Consider the following 25,208-nt stretch of genomic DNA (forward strand, 5'->3'; position numbering starts at 1 on the left):
AGTCTAAAAGTTATAAAATTTTATGAAATATTTCTATTAATAAGAATTAGAAAAAAATCAATTTTTGAACTTTTATTTATCACAAAAAATTTTTCATAGCAAATTATTTTAAGTTTTGACAATTTAAATATTTCAAGAGGATATAAAATGCATTGTACTTCCCTTTCACTTCAAAATTGTTTGAATCAATTTTTAAAAAGTAAAGTATACTTTTACATGTGATATTTTTGAGAGGTAAGAGAAAAATTGTTTATTAGTGGATGCAAAGAATTACTGGCCTGCAAAAAGCAAGGTACAGTACGAATTGTGTCTCATTTAAAATGAATGAACATCCTTCAGCCTGACAGCCTAGTACAGGCCGGAGCTGTCCGAGCAAGTGGTTTCCATTTAGCGCTATCGGATACTTAGCTTCTCCATCTGTTGATGCCTATAATTTTTTTTTGCAAAATCAATCCATTCTGTGTTTGGACTTCCTTTTTAACAGTTGTCAACAAACTTTCCAAAATTTAGCTTCACTATGTCACCATCATATTAGTGAATAAATATAGAAGTAAGAAATTCATGCAAAACTGTTCTTTATTGAACATGACTTCGAAATTACTATAAATTGAACCACAATTGTGAACTAAAAAAAAAATATCTGAGAATTTTTGTGATGAGAGATTCTCTGACAAATGTCTCTACGTAAAAACATAATCAAATATAACTATTTAATTATAGCTACTTCATTTTACTCAGGTATATTCTGTTCTACGTTTTTTATAAAAATACTCGTGGATAATTTTTTTCCTACTGCATTCGCTTTATATGTTAGGGATATTTTATGTCGGCAAAATATAAATTTTTAATAGTTTATTGAGATTTATTTTACTCACCCAGAGTTTTACTAAATGACATCAGAGATCAATTATCTTTACATTCGAGAAAGCCTATTGAGATCAGCCTTGGCGTTAAGAAGACAGTAGTGCGTTTGAAGAAGTGTTTCACAAAATGTTAAGAGTATTTGTAAAAAATACAGCTTTCAATTTAACCACTGGGACATTTTTTAGATATCATAAGAACCGTGATGGCTCAGGGGATGGAGCTTTCGCCTTCCAAAGCGGCGAACCGGATTCAAATCCCAGTCGATACGAATTCCGCATCCGGCTTGTGCCGACCACAGTGCTGACTTGAAATATCCTCAAAGGTAGACGGATCATGTGTTAGAGCTAACCGTCGGGCTAAGCGAAGGAGGTTCTCGTGGTTTTCCTCTACATGTAACGCAAATGTGGATTAGCTCCATCAAAAAGTCCTCCACGAAGGCAAATGTTTGCCAATACTCGATCCAGGAGTTCACTTGCCTTTCTGGATTAGGTTCAAAACTAAAAGGCTACAGAGTTGAACATTAGTAGTCGTAAACCCATAAAATTGGGTCGGCTGTTCATCGACGGTTATAAAATAAAATATCAAAACAATACTTTTATTTTTCGCAAACTGTCGTTTTATTTCAAATTTTGCAAAAATTTTTGCTGAGTAAAAAATATCTTTCCAGTTTTTAGCATCAATTGTTTTCGTTGATTTTTTTCATACAATGCAAATATGTAAAGGAAAAGTCCAAGATAATTCTCACATTTTTTTCCTTTCGTAAATAAATGATAAGTTCCTTTTTTAGTGTAATATACGATTTAAAAATCAATGAACCTTTCAATGTGAAATTTTAACTAGCTATCAAATACAAGTTCTTTCACCAGATACACTCCCTAAATGGAACAACCTCTTTTGTAGTTTTATCGAATTCCCACAAGGTAGCGCATTAGTCATTTAACAAAAATATGATGAAATAAAATGAGCAAACTTAATCGTAACCGTTAGATTCAGCTGTAGTGTTCTGCTCTCTGTTTATTTTGGTTTTCCACCAATTTCAAAAGTTGTTGTTCCGTTACATTTCTTGCGTAGATTTTTGTATTTCTGTTTTAATAAATCGTCTTTTTTTGTTACTGATTTGAATTTTTTAATTTGTAATTTTACTATTCAATCTTATAACAAAATTTAAGCAATTACATAATGGAGCATCATATTCTTAAAGCAAGATATGGGATATGTGATGATAACTTATCTTCTCTTTCTCAGGATGCGAAAGATTATGCATTAATGAAAGGTAATTTATAATTTATTTGATCCTCCATAACAAGTTAAGTTTCTTCAATGAAATATTTAAGCACTAGGCAATTCGAATTTGCGATTGGTTTATTATTAAAATCTTTTGTAGGAACAAGCTTTTTTTTAGATAGCATTTAAATTGTATTATAAACCATGAGCACTTTGTTTGCATAGCATCATTTGCATTGATGTAAAAATTAATAAGGTCTAGAATACGTACACTTATGTTCCATTTATTTTGAAAGTTGAATTATTTGAAGTAAAGTATTCAACTGTGACAAAAATTGGGGGCAAATTTCCTAAATTTTTTTCTGTTTATCTTGGAGTAAGATCTGCTAAATTTCTTCTTTTTCAATTTATTTAAGATTCACCTATTGTACGCAGGAAAGACAAACTGGCCAGTGATAGTTAAGTTTTATAAATTCATTAAAGTTGATTAAAGCTTAAGTTTGGAAGAATTTGTAATTTTTTTATTAATTATTATAACAGTTATTTTTACAATTATTAGTTAATTATTATAGAATACAATTGTCATTTAATGCATTATATTTTTTATGCAGCAAATTTTATATTTGTATCACTTTCTGTAAAAAAAATTAAGTATACAGAGCGATATAAAGTCTCTTACAATTTGTTTAGCTCAAGATTCGTTAAAACCTAAGGCCTGCTCCTGTTGATTAGAGTTACAGTTGGTTTGAAAACAATCTTTTGGATATTTCTGAGTAGAATTAGACAATCTTCTTTCATGAGCAACTACTTACACACATGTTAAATGTTTATCTATGAAAATGCTAGAAGGCATTTACAAGCAACAGAACTCTGTTATATATTTCTGCAATTTAATATGTTCCCTTAATAAACTTGATTAAATAATTCTCAGTTATCATGCATGTGCATTTATTGATGTTATTTATTTTATAAAATTATTTAGATAGTATAAAATGATAAATATATTATTATATTTTCTTTTAGGAATATCACAGCGAACATTAGATTTGCCCAAGGATTGTAGAGTTCCTCTTTCATTTTGCTTACTTCCATCCTTCTTTTCAGAAGTTTATTTTAACAAAGTATATAAGCTTCAGACTTATATTAATTCCATATTGCTTAAAGTATCATTTTCAAAGGAAATCTTAATGGAATGCTTATCAAAGTAATTGTCAGAAAAAGGTAAATTTTTAATAGTTTATCGAGATTTTTTTTACTCACCCAGTGTTTCACAAAATGACATCAGAGATCAATTATCTTTACATTCGAGAAAGCTCATTGAGATCAGCCATGGCGTCAAGTAGGCGGTAGAGCGTTTAAGAAGTGTTTCACAAAATGTTAAGAGCATTTGAAATTTGTAAAAAATACAGCTTTGAATTTAACCACTGGGACATTTTTAAATATCGTAACAATGCTTTTATTTTTGTAAACTGAATCTCATATTTTTTTTCCATCTGATTTCAAATTTTACAAAAATTTCAGCTGAGTAAAAAATACCTTTCCAATTTTTAACACCAATTGTTTTCGCTAATTTTTTTATGTAATGCAATTATGCAAATGAAAAGTCAAAGATAATTCTCACATTTTTTTCTTTTCGTAAGTCAATGATAAGTTCTTTTTTTTAATGTAATATATGGTTTAAGAAACAAAGAATCTTTCAAAGGCATTATTAATGACATTTATTTGAAAGAAATCTAATTTACAAAGCAGCAATAAGAAATTATAACTCTAGCCATCAGGTTAAATACAAGTTCTTTCACCAGATACACCCCTCTATAAATGGAACAACCTCTTTTGTAGTTTTACCAAATTTCCACAAGGTAGCGCATTAGTCGTTTAATTAAAATATGAAGTCCTATGATGAAATGAAATGAGCAAACTTAATCGTAACCGGTAGATTCAGTGTAGTGTTCTGCTCTCTGTTTATTTTGGTTTTCCACCGATTTCAAAAGTTGTTGTTCCGCTACATTTCTTGCGCAGATTTTTGTATTTCTGTTTTAATAAATCGTCAATTTTTGTTGCTGATTTGAATTTTTTAATTTATAATTTTACAGTTCAATCTTATAACAAAATTTAAATAATTAATTACATAATGGAGCATCATATTCTTAAAGCAAGATATGGGATATGTGATGATAACTTATCTTCACTTTCCCAGGATGCTAAAGATTATGCATTAATGAAAGGTAATTCTGTACTTTATAATTTATTTGATCCTCCATAACAAGTCAATTTTCTTCAATGAAATGTTTAAATACTAGGCAATTTGAATTTTACTTTTGCGATTGGTTTATTACTAAAAACTTTTGTAGGAACAAGCTTTTTTTAGATTGCATTTAAATTGTATTATAAACCATGACACCTTGTTTGCATAGCATTAAAATTAATTAATTTGCATAGCATTTGAATTTTACTTTTGCGATTGGTTTATGACTAAAAACTTTTGTAGGAACAAGCTTTTTTTAGATTGCATTTAAATTGTATTATNAAATATTATAAATTTAAGAATTGTTTAAGTTTACTTAATGCGTAACACATTAAAAGTGATACATTACTAAGCTGTGTAATTTAAAATATGTAAATTGATATTATTAAAAATCTGAGTGATTTTGTTTCCATTATTCATCCAAAATGAATATTCTGTGTTGAGAAATATAGGCTAAATACCAAATATTTGTATGTTGCATCTCTGATTTAGTAGCAGCAATTGTTGAGCTGAATCTCATATCTATTTACAATTTAAAAACATCTTGAAAGGGTTTTTAGTAATTTTGCAATAACAGGACCCTATTTGCTCAAATTCATAAAAGCAGGACCCTGGTTGAAAGAATGTGACTTATAATTGCTTATTTTATATTCAGAAATTATGAATAGTTTTTTTAAAATTTTACAAAAACAGGACCTTTCACAAAATGTCTGGGCAGACCCCTAGTTTATTATATAATATAATTAGCATTTAACAAATTATATTTTTTATGCAACAAATTTATTATTTGTATCACTTTCTGTAAAAAAAAATTATCATATAGAGCAATAAAGCAAACAGTCTCTTATAATTTGTTTAGCTCAAGATTTGTTAAAATCTAAGGCCTGCTTTTGTTAATTAGAGTTACAGTTGGTTTAAAAACAATCTTTTGGATATTTCTGAGTGGAATTAGACTATCTTCTTTTATGAGCAACTATTTATTATACTGTTATTTATTATTATACTATTATATATTTAGATAGTATGAAATGATACATTTTTTATTATATTTTCTTTTAGGAGTATCACAGCGGACGTTAGATTTGCCCAAAGATTGTAGAGTTCCTCTTTCATTTTGCTTACTTCCATCCTTCTTTTCAGAAGTATATTTTAACAAAGTATATAGGCTTCAGACTTATATTAATTCCATATTGCTTAAAGTATCATTTTCAAAGGAAATCTTAATGGAATGCTTATCAAAGTAATGTTCAACATTTATGTATTTTGCTTTCATTAAATTGCTTAGATTCAATACTTTATTTAAACAGTTTAGAAATCTAATATTTAGCTATGATTGTCAATTCCCAAAATGAGACTTACAGTGTAAAAACTGTAAGTTGTATATGTTATGATGCAAATCTGCAAAAAGAGATTCATAGGGGCACCGATTTAAATTTGCTTTTAATTAAATTGCAATTAAAATTGTGATTTAAATCATGATATTTATGTATATATAAATTTTTTTTAAGTCATTGATTTAGCTAAAAAAATTTTTTGTTTTCAAACCTGTAACTAGTGTTTATTCTTGTGTAAAATTTCATAACACTTTTAACTTCGTAATAAAATCCTGTGTCTGTGTAGTCTACATATTTTTAAAGGAAAGGTAAACTGTTTTCAAATTTATTATGTTCTGTTGCAATAAAATACCTTTTGAACCATGTATTCTCTATCAGAAAATCTTTTAAAAAGGTTTTTAATTAAGCTAAGAAGAAATATTCTTGTAGTAAAGAAATATTCTCTAAGCATTAATTATAAAATTCATAGCTAAGGCAAATCCTTTTTATGAATATCTTTTTGCAAAATGTTCTTGTATCTCAGCCATCCCATATGGAATGGTCAGTGATAAAAGCGACATTTGGTAAGAGCATAAAAGAAATTATGCAAACAGGTTATCAAAGCATGGTAATGCTTAAAAGTTAGATTTGTTATGATTGTAGTCACATTTTTAGAATAGTATTCTTACAAAAATTTTTATGATTTATGTGGCTTTGTTAGTTTAAATATATATATGCAGTTTTCATCTATTTTTTTAATTGAATTATTCTAGATTATAAGAAGGTAACCTACTGATAATAATGTTCACCAATTGCAAAATTCTCTTAACTGAAGTATGAGATAAAGTTTATAGTATTTTGTTGTAGGTTTGCTATTATAATACATTCTTAAATCAATATTTAATTTAATTGTATCAGTGAATTTGATAATTTTTTTCCCTTAAGCCTATAAACTTGGAAGAGCAGTCTTCTGTTTTTGTGTAAGCTGCAAAATAGTTCTATCCATCAAAAGCTTTATTATTCCTATACCTAATCCCTACAACATTTTTATGTTTGATTTTTTAAATGTCATGCTAATATAAATTACATTTTGCCCTTATAAGTTTTAACTTGATGTTTCAATAATATTTTAATGAATTATGATTAAAAATGAAAATTGTTAAAATGAGTCAAAGGCTTTATCTTGCTAAACATTACTTCAAGGCTAATTTTTTCAATAATTATAAAAATAATTAGATTAAAATTTTTCTATGTTTTATCTCTTAACTTCTAACTTTGTTTGTAAATATACTTGCAATTTAAATATTTTTGTTTATTTTATCTTATGTCTTAGCAATTTGAACAATATTTCAAGAAAAAAGAAGTTGTAGGTGAAAAATTGTCACATATTGTTAAACTAGTATTAGAATTTATACAATTTTGATCAATAAATTCTTCAAGAAACAACATACTTTAAAAGTTGCACTTGCTCAATTTCTAGTAATTCCTGAAAAACCAGATTTGAAAATTGTTTCTTTTTAAAACTAATTATATTTTGCTTCGTCAAATTTTTCAAAACATCATTAATTAGTATTTGGAGTAAAATAATTTTCTGTTTTTACTATATTTGAGTTTTATTTTTAGCTATAAATGATTTTGTTTTATTTTCGGAATTAGCACAATTGAAGCTGATGAGTTTACTCACAACATCTTTAAAATCTATGAGGCCGTTGAAAATAAAGAAGTTAGTTTTGTTTTACTAAATTTGTATATTTTAAAACTAATTGATGCTAATTTTGTGATCTTGATCTGTGAATTTAATCTTTTATATTAAGTCTTTTCAATTGTTCTAAATATTTTATATAAATTTAATAGTAGTTTTGTGTTATTTAATGTAATTATTATTGCATTAAATAATACAATGCAATTATTATTATTGACTTCACCATCATCTTTTTTAGTATTAACTAATTTTAGACCATTTTGTAACATTGTGTAGCAAACAGTTATGGGAATAATTCGATCTGACTATCTTTTGCATGCTGACTCTGACGAAAAAGTTACTGGTATCAAGCAGGTGGAAAACAATACAATTTCAGCTTCTTTTGGTGGTTTAGCACCAACAATCAAAGAATTACATGAGTGAGTTTTTTATGTTTCTAGATTGGATTTTACATAATACTATTTGTAAAATTATTTTCTCTTTTTTTTGTCATGTGTTTTTAAAATTCTATTGTTTAGAACTTTTTCCTTTCTCTCATTTTTTAGGTTCATTTTAGAAAGGTTAGGTCAAAAGGGATTTGATCATAAAGTATGAATTTATATTCTTGTTTTTACATCTTTTTAATTTTTTTGGTTATCATCCATACTAGCTTTTTTTTTTCTCACAATTTTTTTTTTTCAATGCATTTTTATTTTAAAAATTCTTTTTCATTTGTTTCCAAATTTTGATGCATGTGTTTTATTTGAAATAAATATCATAATTTAGTTAGTAATATCATAATTTAGTTAATATTGATCAAATAATTTATTTCATTTTTATTAAATTAACATATTTATGTTCAGTATTTGAAAAGAAAAGAAAAAATAACCTGAAATCTCTCTCACTTTTAGCTCTATTATACCATATCACATTTGCCATTCTTAATCTAGCAAAATCCAGTATTTTTACTTTTTTTTCTCACTTTCAAGTTTTGACCAGATTCATGGTTTATTATTATTATTTGTGAGAAAGTTATGTATCAAAATATGAATAGCATTTTAAATGTTTTTAATATTTTTTTGCATTAAAAAATAATTTTTTTAAAACTTTACATAATCATTACATTTGTTATATGATGACATTAATTTACATATTGTGTAAATTGTTTCAGCTACCTTTGAATGAGTCTTGCAAGGATATAGCGAAAGGCATAGTTTCCGCTTGGGATCATTATGAATGCCAGAAGTGAGTCACGTTTTCGATAATTTATTTACAAAAAAAATTTCTTTTTTCATTCACGACATTTTATTAAAACTCAGATCCACAGCCAATATAATACCTTAATTAATCTTAAACTTAGAAATAGAATTTTAGCTCCATTTTTAGTTTAATTATTTATTTGCAATAAATTTTTTGTCTTTTCATACTTTGTTAATTTGATTTTATGATGTCAAATGTATCAAAAATTATCATGCTCAAATTATCTATATTTAATGGAAAATTTGTAATCTCTACAGTTTTCACAATCACTTCATGTAAACATAACGATATGAAAAGACACCTTTTGGTCCAAATAATTGTTCAGAATATTGTGATGGGAAATAGCTTTAAGTCAAAGTGTTAATACTCAAGGGCAAAACTAGGAAGTTTTGCTACTGAGCAGTTGGCAGTCCTAGTATTTATAACAGTGACCACTTTTTCGAAAATTTGAAACAATTACGAATTCTTTTGATATTAATTCACAGCAGTTTTTTTAAGCATTTCACCAAATGTGGTAAAAACTTAAAAACTCATTTCTTAAAAAATAAAAAACAATTTGAGAAACAAGTGTAATTTTTAGAATATCATAAAATATTCACAATAATTCCATATTTAGAAAAAATAAAAACAAACATCATTAGTATAATAAAAAAATATTTGTTTTTTATTGATGCTACAAAAGTATTATATTTGTATACCTTTTCTCATAAAATTATATATATAATTGAATTAAAAAATTTTAAAATAAAATTGAACAGAAATTTTTGAATAATAACTTATAGTCTATGTAATCTAATAATGCAACAGTAATTACACTAAAAGTACAGATATAGTCATAGTTTAAAGTACATGCTAAATCAAAGTATTGCTAACTAAACTGAGAGTATTCATTATATATATTTATATTATATAATCTATATAAATGTTTTTTTACAAAAATATCTTTTTGTCTATTAGTAGGATTACATATTTTTAATTTATGCAAAACTTGGTATTTTAAAAATAAATCTATAAATATATTTTATCATTATATCTTGTTTCTTCCCTAAAAAGTTTTGTAAACTTTTGACCATTCTTAAATAGTTTGTATCCCATAACTGTCCTCTTAACAGATGTCCTTAAAGAAATCTGCTATACTTTATCTTCTGTTTTATACTTTCTACAGTTTTTAAAATCTTTTATTTTGGTGTGCTAATATTTTGTTGATTTTCAGTGCTATTGTCTTGTTTGTAGTTGAGGACGAAACTTTAAATATAAGTGATCAAAGAGGTCTTGAATATGCCATCTTGGATATTGAAAATAAAATCGAAGTCATGCGCTGTACATTTAAAGAACTGAGGAAAGCGGCTTGTTTGAAGGAAAACAAACTATACGTGTAAGCCAGTAATTAATATGTGGTTATTGAATATCAAGTGATTTTTTTTTCTTGTATAAGTATGTAATTGCATAAGATTTTGAATGATTCTTATTGATAAGGGTAATTAAAGTGCTAAACTCTTAATAACAGCTTGAATTTCTTTTAAGTCATAATTCCTTAAATATGTTTTTGAGCAAATAAGACTAATTGAAAAATAAAAGGAATTTATAAATTTGATTTTTAAAATAAAAATTAAGTAATAAAATAAGGTAGCTAATAAATTTGTTAATAGTTTCTCAGGTGTATTTAAAACAAACTTGAAATTGATATTTTCATGCACTTAATGATGTAACTCACTTTTTTTTAAAACACTCATTATCTTGTAAATGAGTTCAGGAAATTTTCCTCTTTTATTCGAATGATTTTTTTTAATGTATGAAAATTAAAAGATCCCTGAAGTTCCCATACTAATACACATAAGTCTATGTAATGCAAGCTTGAGTTTTTTTTTATAGGTAAATTAAGGCATTTTCTATGAATAAGTTTTCTATTAAACCTGTTTTCTTCAAGTTTTTTTCTTAGTACTCAATATCTGGTAAATAATAAGTAGAAATTTTATCTTTCTTTATTCGAATGATTCTTTTGTTGCATGAAAATTAAAAAATCTCTAAAGTTACATACTGATACACACATGTTTACATATTTATATTTCTTATAGTTAAATGAATGAATTTTCTATGGATAAGTTTTTTATGAAATCTGTTTTGTTTAGTTTTTTTTCTAGTTAATTTTTGGTAAAAACAACCAAAAATGAAAATGGTTACTATACAAATTGAAATTTATTGAAAAAACATAATATATTACTATATTGAAATAAAGGGCTTGGAACATTATATGGATAAGCAGCACTTTTGTAAAAGTGACATTTCTTTACACCAAACTGTTGGTAAAAATGTTGGTATTGTTTCCAGACAGGTAGGTATTTTTTAAGTTTCGGAAATATCCTCTATAACAGCACAATAAACAAAATCATATTTTTACATACCTAGAAATTGTGTTTTGCACCAAAATGCTCTCCTGAATAAATTTGAAATTTGGCTTATCATTTTATTGCTCCAAACTCTTCAAGAGAAGCAAGTGTAGTTTTTTATTTTTATAATTTATTTCTTTTATTTGTTGATTGACTTCAACTTTTCCTTTAAAAAAAGAAATCCTGAGTTGTATATAATGTTTTAAAAATCTTATTTTAATTCTACAGAGATGTTTGTGCAATATTTCTAAAATAATGAAAAGTATTTTATTATTTTTAGAAAAGATAAAGAAGTTGCTGTGGTATACTATAGAACTGGATATGTTCCTGATCAATATGAAGCTGAGGTTTCTATTATTTTGCTATCATTACCATTACTTGATTTAAACCTTAAAAAGTAGTTGTTAAGGATTTATAAAATGTTTTTTAAAGTATGGAAGTAGTTTTTAACTTCTTCCAGGAAAATTACTTTTATAACTCGTCATTGGTTCTTTATAACATACAGCACTATGAAGAGCTATACTCATTAAGCAACTAAAATTACTTTTGAATATGATAGTAAATTTGGTTTAAAACTTCTAGTGTGCTGAATATGTCAGCACTTTTAAGTTAAGTTTTTTTTTAAAAATTTGAATGATTATTCATGGACACTTTTTCATTATTAAATCTTATTAGAGGCTAAAAATAACAATTAAGCTAATATAACTGTTATTTTTTATAACTTAAGCTAACATAACTGTTATTTTTTAATATTTATGATTTTTACTTTAAATTTGACTGTATTATTAAATTTTTTTATTGTTATATTTTTTTAGCACTGACATACGCTTTGGTTACCCTTCTCATTTAATATTAAACTATTGTTTATAAAAAATTTTTTTACTTATTAAAAAATTAAAATACATACAACTCCTTACTAATATATGAAATATGTCTTGCTAAAATACCATACCAATAAATGAACTACTATCAATTTAATTTTCTATTTGAAAGGGGAATATATTTAAGTTATTTCAGGTTACAAAATAAATTTCAAACTTTTTGCACGTTACTTGTCTTTTATTCTTGACCGGGCATTACTGTACAGACATTTTCGCTGTTATGCCTCATCATTAACCAGTTCTGACTCAGTGAATCTGTATAGTTACTTATTATTTCAAAAAGAAAAAAAATTTATCTTTTTGCATTCATTTCCTTTTTCAAATTTCTGGTTCTATTATTATAACCATTCTTTTTTTTATTTTTTTATATAAAAACGAAAACAAATTCTGTCTTATCTATTTTCTACTGAAAATGCTCAATGAATATAACCGAGAAATAAATGTATATTAAAACCTGCTCAAATGTTAATTAATTGTTGAGTTGATCAAATAGTGAATCTTTGTTTTATTTGAATAAAAATATTTTAAATCAATTTACTAATGCATTATTCTATTTTTCAAATTAAGTAACTGCTTTTTTGAGCTTTCACTTATTATGTTAATTTTTTTACATTTAGTACATATAATAAAATTCTCCATAAATTATTCGAATTTTAAGTTCTTTTTGATTTTATAGGATTGGGAAATTCGGCTTTTAATGGAGCAATCTCACGCCATAAAATGCCCTTCAGCTGGATTACATTTAGCTGGTACAAAGAAGGTTCAGGCATATTTAACTCGACCTGGAGTTTTAGAAAAGTATGTCGAATCAAATATAGCTGATGAAATTAGAGAAGTTTTTGCTAATCAATATTCTCTAGAAATGGTAAGCATTATAATCCACATAATAATGATTTTGAGCAAAATTTTAAAATACATTACTCTCAACTAAGTCATTAATTTTTGCTGTCAATAAATTTAAGTATTATAAATTACTTATGTAATAAGCTTATTTATGATATAGCAAGCAGTTATAAATGAGCAATTAAATTTCAAATTTATTTTTATTGAACTAAGAAATATTATACTGTCAAATGCATCTCAAAATGCATATGAAAGTGGTGTCTCCACTGGTATTTAATTGGGGATACTGTTTTCTTTCTTATGATGCAGTACGCTGGTTAATATAAGTAAAAGTAATATAGTGCAAAATTTAGCACTATAGTTAAATTTTCTGGGAGCCACTACCTTTCATTCTGCTTTGAAATGATTGTTAAAAGAGGTGGTTGCTCAAATAAATATCAATACTGGAATATTAACACACCCTCAAGCAGTGATTCTGCTAGAATTTGGAAACTACAGGCCCTTGGAATCTAGGAACTAATTTCAAACAAATTTCTGGGTCAGTTTTTACTAGAAGCCAATCCCTATCCGAAATTATATAAATTATTTAAAACATTCTATCTGTTCAAAAATTACTAACTTTTACATGAAATGAAATAATATTGCACTTCAAGTAAAGTTTAACAATAAAAAAAAATTATTTGTGATATTGAGTGGATAATGCATTCTCCATCTCTTTACCCATATATTATTATGCATATTTACAAAGATTCCTCCCATTTATACACAAAACAATGAATTTGAAAACAATAAAGTTTTTTTTTTTAACATTTGAAATCATGGTTTTTAATTAGAACTGATCAAATGCTTGCCTCAAGGAACAGCAGGTATGTAATTAGCTACTCAGAATAATTTTCATTTTCATCTACAATTCATGCAGAAAAAAGTGTATTTTTATTTATTTAATTAGTTTTTTTTTGTCCTACATAAATCTGTTGGTGTGCTATTTTTTGTATCAATTATACTTTAAAAAAAATTTTTTTTTTTCATGTTCCTTTTGCTATTTTTGATGTATTTAACCTACTACAGCACATAAGCAGAATCACTGAAAACACACACTGAATCACATTTTGTATTAAATAAAGAATCATTAAAAACAATTTTTCATTATTCAGTGTAACATACTTAAAAAATAGTGGTAGTTCTTCTATTCGTGTTATAAAATTTAACTCTACATTTAGTCTTTGAAAATAGTATCGATTTTTGTTTTCCTGTAACCACAAATATCCGCAAACATCTCCAAAATTCATTTATTGTGTAATTTGTTTCTTTCAATGAGCCTTTTAACCAGAGTTGTTGGCAAGGTTTAAGATACAATTATTCAAACCGTCAATTTACACAAATTTGTTATATTTATTTATTTATTTTCTATCAAAATGTACTATGTTTTGTTGATATCATATTACTCTTAAGTATATCCAACTGTCTGATTTTCATTTGTGTTCATAGATGTATAAAAGAAATATTAAAATAAAATGCTGCAATTTAAAATTATAAGTTAATTAAATGATAAAAAGTATGCAGTTTTATAACTATTTTTAATCTTTGCTTAATGAATTATGGAACTTCAATTGATGTAAAAAATTTCTGTTATATTTTATTATTTGTTTTTAGTTAATAAATTTAAGTAAGTTGTGAATAAAAATATCAATCCTCAATTTAACATAAAAAAAAATCGCTCTTTTCTGACTCATTAAAAGTTTTAGCTTACAAGAATTTTAACAGAATGTGTATTGTGTAGTATTTAAGCATCTTATTCCTTTTTTTTTCATCTCCATAAAACTCACGAAATTCTGTAAGCATTTAGAAGTCATGAGTAGGACTGGGCTATAAATCGATATATCGCGACATATCGATTTAACGCCTATATCGGCANAGAGACTAATCAAGAAATTATCATCATGTAAACTGTTTGGAAAGATGTGTACTAAAATTTAATGTATAATAATTTGATTTTATTTCTTACTCATTGCTTTTTTTTTATTTGTATCATTTTATGGCACATTTTTTTTATATTCTCAGTTTAATGTTTTGCAATATGCTAATCATTTTTAGTTCTTGATTTCTCAACTATCTACTACTATTATTTCTATATGTACATAATTATACGTAACTTTACTATTTATTTTTAATAATGTATACAATGATTTCCTTTTGCTTTTCAGTTTTAAAATATGAGAACATTTATTATTATCTGCATGCATTTGAACAGTAACTTAAAATAAAATTCCACAGTGGTTCATTTTCATTCTCTTTATTTTTATTTATTCTCTATGTTATGTTATTTGTTCTTTATTTTTATTTATTAAACTGCTTTTTCGAAGTCAACCCCTAATAGTTTTATTTTTATGTAATTTAATATGTTTATAAAAATCTCTTTATTATTTGAAATTATTTTTTCGTCTATTTTGCACTACAAACATTTCCATTTAATTTTTGTGTTTTATTGTATTTACAGATTCTGTTAATATTAAATTTAGTCACAGAAATTTTATTATAGGGTTCAGATGGAGATGAAGCAATTAAAATGGCAATTGAAAATCCTGAAAAATTTGTATTGAAACCAGAAAGAGAGGGTGGAGGTTGTTATCTTTTACTAATATTAATTTTTTTCCACTAGAAAATCAAAACTCATTTAATTAAATTGTAGTTTTCTTAAAACTTAAAAACCACAATACGATTTTCTTTATTAAAAATTTAAATTTTTTTTAGGTAATAATCTATATGGAACTGAGATAAAAGAATTTCTAGAAAATATAAAATCATCTGAGGAAAGAAATGCTTACATTTTAATGGAGCGAATAAATCCACCATCTATTCCTAATTGTATTATTCAAAGAAACCAACCTCCAGAAATCACAAATGTGATTGCAGAGTTAGGAATTTTTGGAGTAGTATTAGGGTATGTATGGTTTAATATTCGTTTTTCCTAATAATAATTAAAATTTTAGCCTTGTTTTTTAAAAGTTTTTATTTTAATTTTCATAAACTTTTCTATGCAGTTGAGTTAAAAGTTTGATTTGTATTCTATAAATGAATTAGCATTTACATGGTGCATAACGTTTTTAAAAAGTGCTTAAAGGTGCTTATTTTCCATTTTCGGTTTTTAAAAAGCCATGAAAGGTGTTTTCTCATTGGGTTTTAAAACGTGATTAATTTTCCCTTTTCGAAAATGAGATTTTTTTTCTTTAACCGTGAGGATTTTTGCCATGTATTATGCAAAAGCATGCTTTTCACATTGTTCTATTAAACATTAACACAATTCATTCAATCACAATCCATTTCGGTGTACCGTTGGTCCATACCGTATGAAAGTGCCAATCATTTTACATGTTTGATTAAATACTCGTGAGTCCACATGTGCGGTTACTGACCTGGATTTGGTGAGATTATTGCACTCTCATGTGCAACTCTGCTGTGTTTTGCAAGATATTCTGAATTTCAAGCTTCATTTTCCAACCTCTGCTATCGAACCGATAAATCTCGCGATGGTGGATAATATAATCAAGAAAAAGATTTCTTTGTCAGAAACTAGTTATTTTATAATGATCATGTAAAGTCTTACAAAATTATTTTGCAAAAAATTATTGTGCTTAAAAAGTACTTATTTTTTGTTGAAAGGTTTGGCTACGCACCATGATTTACCATTTCATTATTTTACAATAGGTTAATTTATAAAGATAGGTTATTTAAGTTAGAAGATTATTATGATATCATAAATTTGCATACCCTAATTAAAAACTTATATTAAGCAAATTGATTACTAGTATAAATTTTAAACTAAAAATATTTCTATTGATTATTCACATTTTTAATTGTGAAAAAAGTACTTTTTGTTAATATTAAAACAAAAATTAAAAATTAGATTGGCCTAAACTTACTAAGTGAAACATTTTATACAAAAATTCCTCCAACATTTGTTTTTGGGAAACACTTAAATTCCACAAGTTTTTCTAATTATAGTATTTATTAGAAATAATTAGTACATAATTCTTCCTATATTTGTGTACTAATGTAATATAGTGTCTAGGATTGATTTTAATTTAGTTCCTGCTTTGATAATAACTGAAAAATATATAGTAGGAAGCACTGCTCCCAATATGTGTTAGAACTCATAATTTTGCAATATTCAATAATTTTCAGCCAATGAATTTTAAATTTCTCATCTTAGTATTTTCTTTAGGACTAGTTTTTTTTTAAAAAAAGATTTAATAAATATATTTTTTTAACAATTTTAAAATCATTTTATTTTGTATAAAGATTTGGGCATTAAAAGAGAAGAAAATATCTGTTTTGTTGATTTATATGATAAAAGAAATGTTTTTAATGTTAATAAACTAATTGCTTGGAATTCTAATGTTTCTAAAAACATCTATTTAAATACCATTTGTAATCAAATAAATAGAATTAAAAGAATAAGTCGTAATGTTTATTTATCCAAAAAACAAATAGACTAACTCTTTTAAAATTTGATGAAAAAAAAACAATGGATACTCAACTAAAGTAATTAAATTCTATATAAAATCATTGAGTTAATTGTATGTTATCATTAATAAATTTATCAAAAACTACTTTGTTTATTTATATTTTTACCATGTGCAAATCCAATTCGGGCAAATCCGCGGCTAAAAATCTGTTCAAAAGGGCAAACATGTCTCTCTCTCCCTTTTTTTTAAAAAATAGCTGTTAATTTTCTAAAACCATTAAAATTGTATAATTAAATATCAACCTTATTAATTATAAACTTCTTTAAATTATCCAGTATAATATTATTACCTTGTGCACATCCATTTTTGGGCCAATCCTTGGTACCCAAAAATTCAGTTCTGCAGTAAGAACGCACCATAAAGAAAGCGTTTCTGTTTTCATATTTTGTAATTTGACAATCTTATTACGAAAATACTTTAAATCATTCTTGGAGGTTTCCCTTACATGTAAGTTCATTTGAATACGCTACTCGCTTTATAGATTTCGTTTTGTGTTTTATTCTGTTTTTTCTTTACATTTTTTTTATTTTCTGTTATATATATTTTTGGCTTAATATGTTCTATTTTGTTTAAATTTTTTCCCCCCCACTATTGTATTGATATATTTTGCTTTGACTATATTTATATAATATTAGAAAGCACTCCTTATTGCAGATATAATTGTGTGAGCTGAAGACGGGATTATATCTTTTCATTTTTTTGTTTTCCAGCTTTTTAATTTATTTTCTTTTTTTAAATATTTTATTTTAATTATTTTTCTTCTTCTCTTTTCATTAATCTTTATTTTCTATGTCTATTTTTAACTTATATATATATATGATAATACCTAGCTTTACACTAATCTGAACAAATTTAATAGCTGTTTATTACTTAAATCATATCATTGGTTTCCAACTGATGTTCTGTTTTTTTTTTTGTCTTGTAGTAATAAGAAGAATACCTATGTCAATGAATTTGCGGGACATCTTTTACGCAGCAAGAAAGCAGATTCAGATGAATGTGGTATAGCTGCTGGTTTTGGTGCATTAGATTCACCCTATTTAGATTAACTGTTAATGCTATTAACAAGCAATGTTGCTACGGTCCATGTATTTATGACATATTAATATTGATGTACTATTTTGTTAATGTTTTTATATCAATTCTATCTGATTTCAATTAAATGAACAATAAAATATTTAAACTAATAATTATTTTAAGAAACACAATTTATTCGATATAGGTGGTTGTAATTAATTGAATATTTATTACACAGTTTTTTAGAAAAGGTTGCAGTTAAATGGCGCTTTTTTATTTTATTTATATCATTATTGTATTGGTGAATGTCCAAAATTAAATTATCGACATAAGGGAAAAATAGTTATATTTAACAACCATTTTATTCAACGTTCACTATCAGGTCATATTGAATCTTATATGTAGATTTCAGTTATAAAATGTCATAATAATTTGTTTTATCAGTGAATGTTGCTGCAAATTATTATGCTATTTCGTGACTTGTCTTCAGTCAGTGAATGTTGAACTTCACATCATCGATTTTTGAATGTCTACAACTTAGTCATCGATGTTTACAGGTGTAAGTGCAAGATAATTATGTTTTACAAAACATTTTATTCATTATCCACTATCATATCATGCTAAATAATGACATGTGCTGGTGTAAAAGAGTAGTATTTAGAAATTTTTATAAACATTTTCAAGCTTTCACGTAAGCGACTGTGGGAAGAATGACATTCATTAATTTTGATCTGTCACATAGATTGGACTAGAACTGGTAGTTTTATTAAGGTATGGACGTTGACATCTTTCATAGTAACATACACCGGGAGATTCAAAATAATGTGTCCAAAATGAAAGGACAAAGCAGGTATAAAAAATCATATTTAAGCGTGGGGTTGAAAATGCTATCTGGAGCTGCTAGATGGGGTTTCAAACTTCATGTAATAAACAAGAACTATTTAGAATAAATTTTACTTCAGGGGATGCTACAAGATTTTACTATACAGTTTCTGCAACAGCATGTGTTTTAATTTTATCCTTTATTTGCGAGAAAGTCTGATATTCCATGTAATGCATTTTTCCAGGCCTCCGGCTAAATCTTTAAAAATCTCCAGTAGTTGAATAGGTAGTAAATGTGTAACTTGTTTGGAAATACAGTAAGAATAAAATACTATATAATATTTTTCTACTGTAGGCATTTTATTATGCATTATCACCTTTCTAGCAGTTTCAGATTGTATTGACTGTTAATGTGTAACAGCATTGACTGTAAATGAGTAATAGAAATATTGTAAAAATGAAATAATGCAGAATGAATTTTTTTTTTATTGTCTTTGTATGTTACGCATTATATTCAAATCTTTCCAGCTGCAATGTTCTTGACCCCCTTGTTCCTACCCGATTTTTTATTATTTTTGCATATTCTTGATACATAAAAATTTTCCACAATTGAAAGTGAAAGGTACATTTTTTATTTTAGTACATTCCAGATATTTATTATGTGGGATGTTAATTATTTTTTAAACATTAAACTTGATCATATTTCTACAGACATAACTCACAAGAGCTTTAAATTTAGCAAGAAAATAATCTCAAGCATAAGATAGTCATTGAAGAAAGAATTTTTTTTTCTATTTAACTTTAGACATGAGCTACTTGCAATCAAGATTTATATCATCATAAATGCCGTTCTTTTTTATTAACGCAACATGAAAATACTTGTCCACTTTAAAATTTTGTCAAATATGCTAACATTGTAATGAAATTTTTTTTTATATTGATACTAAATAGGAGTACATGACAAACATTACGTTAAAAGTAATTTTGTTAAAATCTACTTTTAAATTTATTTTAATTTCACAAGAACATATTCATATACATGAATGCTTTAATGAAAGCAGATTATATACCAATACGTGATATGCAAGCGAAATCATTTTTAAGGTTAAATAGATAGATGTAGAGGTTGGGCAGCTCTAAAGACCATGGCACATCGACCAGAGGTCTAATGTACCCAAACCCTAAATCACGATTAACAATAAAGTCTTATGGCTGTAATGAAAATCAGCAAACACCTTACAGGAACATCTTGCAGTGTTGCCCTAATTACTAAAATCTTTTGAGCAGAATAGACCTCACAATCACAAAGTACATGTCGTGAAGTCTCCTCTTCAAGATGACAACCTCTACAAAGAGGATTAGATTCAATACCCATTACGAAGTTAGTTTAATGACCTAAAAAACCAGTTTCTTACGGCCACAGTATAAGGCAAACTTAACGGTTGCAATCGGACACAGGGCAACAAAATATAACAAATGGCATTTGAAAAATTTTCTGCAAATCACTGTTTGGCAAAAATGCACCATGTGATTTTATTATTTTCTTTTCAAAAATATAGAGTTATTATAATGTTCAGAAAATAACTTTATTTCAGGCTTAGTAATGCTAACAGTTTTTTTAATAGTTTTATTTTCAATTTTTGAAAAATTTCCTCTTTTGCTCTATAGGTAGGCTGAATAGCATCCTCAAAACACTGGTTGTATATTTTTTAAACAGGTATTTGTAAACTCACTGCTTCACCATTCCAATTTAATATTCTGAGAACAGAAATCTCTTGTGGGCTCTAACAGATATAATTTTGGTTTAAATAATTGGAAAAGTAAAGAGGTGACTTTTCAAAAGTTTTAGGACACTGGTCAGCTTACCTATAGGGCATAGTATAAGCAATTATAAATTTAGGCCTGAAATTCGTATGGGTTTCAATTTAATTTGGAAGCAGTTTTAGTATTTTAATTATTTATGAGGTGTTTAAAATTCTTTTATTGTGTTGATCTACTTAAGTAATCAGAAGATAAAGTTAGCAAACATTTATTTAATAAGATGCTAATTAGAGAGTTAACAATTGTTTTATTAAAGAAAGTATTCCTTAAATCATTTTTTTAAAGTCACTGCTTAATTGCACCGATGCTTGAAATTCTATTTTATGATTTTTCCAGTCTCTGTTTTAATAAAAAAATGGCATAAACAAACAATTTTACAAAAAACTTTTTTTTTAAAAAAAAAGGTAAATTCACTAATGTATTATTAAGTATGTTAAATTTATGTGCGACAATGGTGAAAAATGATATTATATTCTGTAGGAATGAAAAATTCAATAGTTAGACAATTAAAAGTATTAAATTATTGAAGTTTATTTTAAAATTAATTACAAGCATGAGGCTTTTTTATTTTAAGGATTGGTCTGGATACTAGGATTAGAGTAAAATAATAAGCATAACATAGTTCTTAAATTTTTCTCTGAATTTTAAGGGAATTTTTTTCAAATTTCTGCTGATGTTTTTTTTCTCTTCATAATACTAGTATATAATGTTTTTACTAATAAAAATGAGCACAATTAGAAAAAGTAACAACATTTATTTGAAGGTAAAAAGAAATAAAAAGCTGCACAGCATATATTCACACAGAAGTTGAACACCTGTATATCTTAAAACAAGCTCTGAAATTATAACACAACATATTTCAGATGTATAAAAATTTGACACAAATAGTTTTCAAGACTTTTTTTTTTTTACTTACAGATAAAACAAAGGTATAGTGAATCTCATAAAAAAAAACTATGAAAGTATATCACAGATAACTGAAGTTGATATCTTCAATCGTGTAATTATAACTTTCATCAGCAAACATCAAACTTTTTATTCATTTAGATTTAAGATAGCTAAAGGTTAAATTTATGATCTTAAAACTCTTTTAGACAAAATAGATTTTGTTGATAAACACCTTTTAGAAAAATAATTTTCTATATATACACTATTGATCTACATATAAGCTCATTAAAATCCTATGAAGGATTCAAAACTTCGAGCATGGCTGAAAACATTATAGCAAATTTCATATATTTACTCTGAAGTAAAATTAAGTACACTAAATGTTTAGTTTATTTCAAATCTCCATTGAAAAATATATTTGTTTCAAACAAAATAAAAACCAGATTATTTTGAGAAGTAAAAAAATATGAAGATTTTATTTGGTAAAACTTTGGCTAGCATTAATAAGTAGAAAAATATCAAACTGGGCATCAATTGTTATTCCATTTTGATCTTTAGTTTTTCAGAGACTTTTTCAACTACAGATTTACTAATAATAACGTCATTGATTGGTTTATCTTCAGCAGTAGTTTTAACATTTTCAATGGCATTCACAACATCCATCCCTTGCATGACTTTGCCAAAAACAACATGGTGTCCATCTAACCATGGAGTGGCTACTGTTGTGATGAAAAATTGACATCCATTTGTGTTTTTACCTGAATAGAGAAAGAACGATGTGTTAAGGTTTTCAAACCAAAAATATGTTTGATTGTAAAAATTTCAGTTAGTTGAGAAAATCCTCTTTAAATAACCTGAAAAATTCTCCAAATTTAAAAAGTGGGTGCAAAAAATTTTAAATTGTGGATATGAAGGATAAAATTGAAGTGACAAGTTTTGAATACTAACTGCTTCTTCATATTATGAATAAAAAGATTTTTAGGACAAAAGTAGTTTTTACCAATTTACTGAGAGATAATTCTAATCCCACTTAATAAAAATAAACTGTAGGTAATTTATTGTCTATAATAGAGTAAGTTTCACAAAAAAATTGTACACATGTTTTATTATATATATTTTCAACATATATGTTTTATATATATTACAGCTTTAACAGTTAAAGGTATAGTACATTATGGTAAATGCTTTGAAATAGCTCAATGAGGAAAATATCTATTATGGAGTTTAGGACATACATAATCTAACGAGAAAAGTAATCTGTAGTTGTTTAGAATTAATACTAGCTGATCCACTTAACGATTCTATAAACTTTAATTGCTTTTCTGAAAAGTTAAGTCAAATTTTTTTAAAATTCTGATGCTAAAATTAACCAAGAATATTATTAGGTTGTTACATATGAAATGTCTGATTTTTCATTGTAATACTAAATAAGCATAATTTTTTTTAAGAACTATTTTATTAATCAAAGTAAAAATTATCACAATAGACTCATTCTTACCAACGTGTTAATAGTTTTTGGATACCACTTTCATAAAAATTTGGCTCACTGGTATCAATAAAAGATTGAAAGTCATTTTTGATCTGCTCTAAAGATTGGTGAGCTTTTTATCACGGAGAAAGTTACCCAAATGTTTAAAAAAGTAATAAGTAGTTGATGTGTCCGGTGGACATGGCGAACCTCTAATTTTAATTCAGCTAACTTATTCGGGAGGATCAATGAAATATGTGGTCGTCTGTTATGAAGTAAAATGGGCCCTTTTCAGTTAACTAGTGCTGGCTGCATTTGACGTAATTTTTGATGCATAACTTCAATTTCTTCACAGTATTTCTCCAGCATTTAAAAATTTATAATGAATTATTTGGGCCATAGACCACCAAAAACTTTAAATTACCAGACTTTAAAATTATGTATAGATAAAAATATTTCATTTAAAAGAGTTAATTTTTTTATAGATATATATATTACAAATTACTGTTAAAAAGCAAGAACTAAAGTTTTTCTTTCATTTAATTTATTACAAAAATTTTATAATCTTCAATACAGATTAAACAAGTTTTGGAATTCAATCAACTTTTTACTCAAACCCAAATGACAATAGACCATATAAAAAATAAATTATGATTTTAAGCCACAAGTCAATAATATCAAAAGAAGAACAATTCTTTTTGCATTTCAATTTAAATAATTTACCTGCATTAGCCATGCTTAATATTCCAGGTCCAGTGTGTTTCAAATCAAAGTTTTCATCGTCAAAGTATTTATTACCGAATATAGAAAGTGATCCACTTCCATCCATAGCCACTACGTCACCTCCTAATAGACAGAAATATTTTTATTTCATTGAAAACTCTTTCTAAACTGAAAACTATGTATAAATTAATCAAAAACTAATAAAATGTTACAGTATAATAAAAGTTGCAAATTTTATTTTTATTAAACTCATAGTTTATAACGTATCTTATTATACAATCATATAAGTCAATTTCAACTTTTCTGTAAATCAGATTATGGAAATAGTTAAATCCAAAATAAAATTTTCAATTAATAAATATTTTAATCACCACATTAAAAATTCATTTTAGTGAGTTGACATTTTATAAAATAATCATGTTAATTCCACTTAATAACTAACTTTACTTTATTTAATAATTAACTTTACTTTATTCTATTTAATAATCTTAAAACTTTTTTTTAAAAAATATTTTAACAAAATGATTTAACTGAACCTTGTGTTTCTTTGTTAGTATATATAAATATGCAATGAAACCTCTCAAGAGCGACCACTCTCTGTTTTACATTAAAATTGGCATTAAAGGTTGGTTCTTAGAGGTTACCTTCATGGACTTCAAAAAGATATCGAAGGAACAAGATTTTTCGTAAGCAATTTTAATTTTACTCAGTGTCATTTGCTTGGAGTGGAAATGCCACCTGTGTTGAGGCCATGAAAACCAGATTGATGAATAAAATTCAGTGTCAATAAAAATGATCCCTACTGATATAATTATGTCTAAAAACAAATTTAATGTTTATGAATGATAGAACTATTTCAAATAAATAAACAATTAAATTTAAGATGGCATTTAACTTCATATCATAAAAATTAGCTAGCTTTAAAAGATGTGAAGTAGTCATGTTGTTTGAAATGCTTAGTTTTTCGAATTAGACTTTCAACTCTAAATAAATCATTGATATCATCATCTTTAGTGCACTCTGACTTCAACATGAGGTTATAGATCTTCCAGAGATCGTCAAAAAAAGCTCTCTAAATTAGAGCCTCATGCACATATTTGGAATACTTTTTAATTAATTAATCAATTAATTTTTTAAAATATTTTTTGTTTTCATCTTTTCCGTATTTAGGGCAGAGGTTTGGCCGATTGCTGGGAGAGGTTTTAATGGTCTCTTCTAAAGGTTTCACTGTGTGTGTGCATATAT

At 26.1% G+C, this 25,208-nt stretch overlaps 2 protein-coding genes across 4 annotated transcripts in view; one reads left to right on the plus strand and one right to left on the minus strand.

Moving 5' to 3' along the window:
• The first annotated feature begins 1,849 nt into the window (after window positions 1-1,849).
• Window positions 1,850-18,414, plus strand: LOC107442131 (glutathione synthetase). Of its 2 annotated transcripts, none has more exons than XM_071180186.1 (12): window positions 1,850-2,137; window positions 3,112-3,292; window positions 7,303-7,369; window positions 7,625-7,767; window positions 7,894-7,936; window positions 8,499-8,572; window positions 9,801-9,962; window positions 11,255-11,321; window positions 12,532-12,720; window positions 15,238-15,319; window positions 15,450-15,639; window positions 18,150-18,414. In XM_071180186.1, exons 1-12 carry the CDS (start codon window positions 2,044-2,046, stop codon window positions 18,271-18,273), a joined length of 1,416 nt encoding a protein of 471 aa, XP_071036287.1. In that variant the 5' UTR covers window positions 1,850-2,043; the 3' UTR covers window positions 18,274-18,414. The 2 variants fall into 2 exon arrangements, with proteins under 2 accessions (XP_071036287.1, XP_071036286.1); XM_071180185.1 differs by lacking the exons at window positions 1,850-2,137; window positions 3,112-3,292 and adding exons at window positions 4,014-4,313; window positions 5,393-5,573.
• Window positions 18,415-21,618: 3,204 nt separating this feature from the next.
• LOC107442128 (uncharacterized) overlaps window positions 21,619-25,208 on the minus strand; it is a 10,903-nt gene continuing 7,313 nt past the window's right edge. For both annotated transcript variants that reach the window (XM_016055601.3, XM_016055602.4), the window contains 2 exons: window positions 23,964-24,086; window positions 21,619-22,530 (listed from right to left, as the gene is read on the minus strand). In XM_016055601.3, coding sequence (XP_015911087.1) covers window positions 22,310-22,530; window positions 23,964-24,086 — 344 coding nt within the window. In that variant the 3' untranslated portion in view covers window positions 21,619-22,309. The remainder of the gene's footprint in view (window positions 22,531-23,963; window positions 24,087-25,208) is intronic.

The sequence above is a fragment of the Parasteatoda tepidariorum genome, chromosome 4 (genome assembly GCF_043381705.1).
Source record: "Parasteatoda tepidariorum isolate YZ-2023 chromosome 4, CAS_Ptep_4.0, whole genome shotgun sequence".
NCBI lineage: Eukaryota > Metazoa > Arthropoda > Arachnida > Araneae > Theridiidae > Parasteatoda > Parasteatoda tepidariorum.

What these genes read in the sequence shown, in the direction of transcription:
- LOC107442131 (XM_071180186.1), top strand. Translation starts at nt 2,044, where the DNA reads ATGGAGCATCATATTCTTAAAGCAAGATATGGGATATGTGATGATAAC. An exon ending in ATCAATATTCTCTAGAAATG is followed by an intron (nt 12,721 to 15,237) that starts GTAAGCATTATA and finishes ATTTTATTATAG; the next exon opens with GGTTCAGATGGAGATGAAGC. An exon ending in ACCAGAAAGAGAGGGTGGAG is followed by an intron (nt 15,320 to 15,449) that starts GTTGTTATCTTT and finishes AATTTTTTTTAG; the next exon opens with GTAATAATCTATATGGAACT.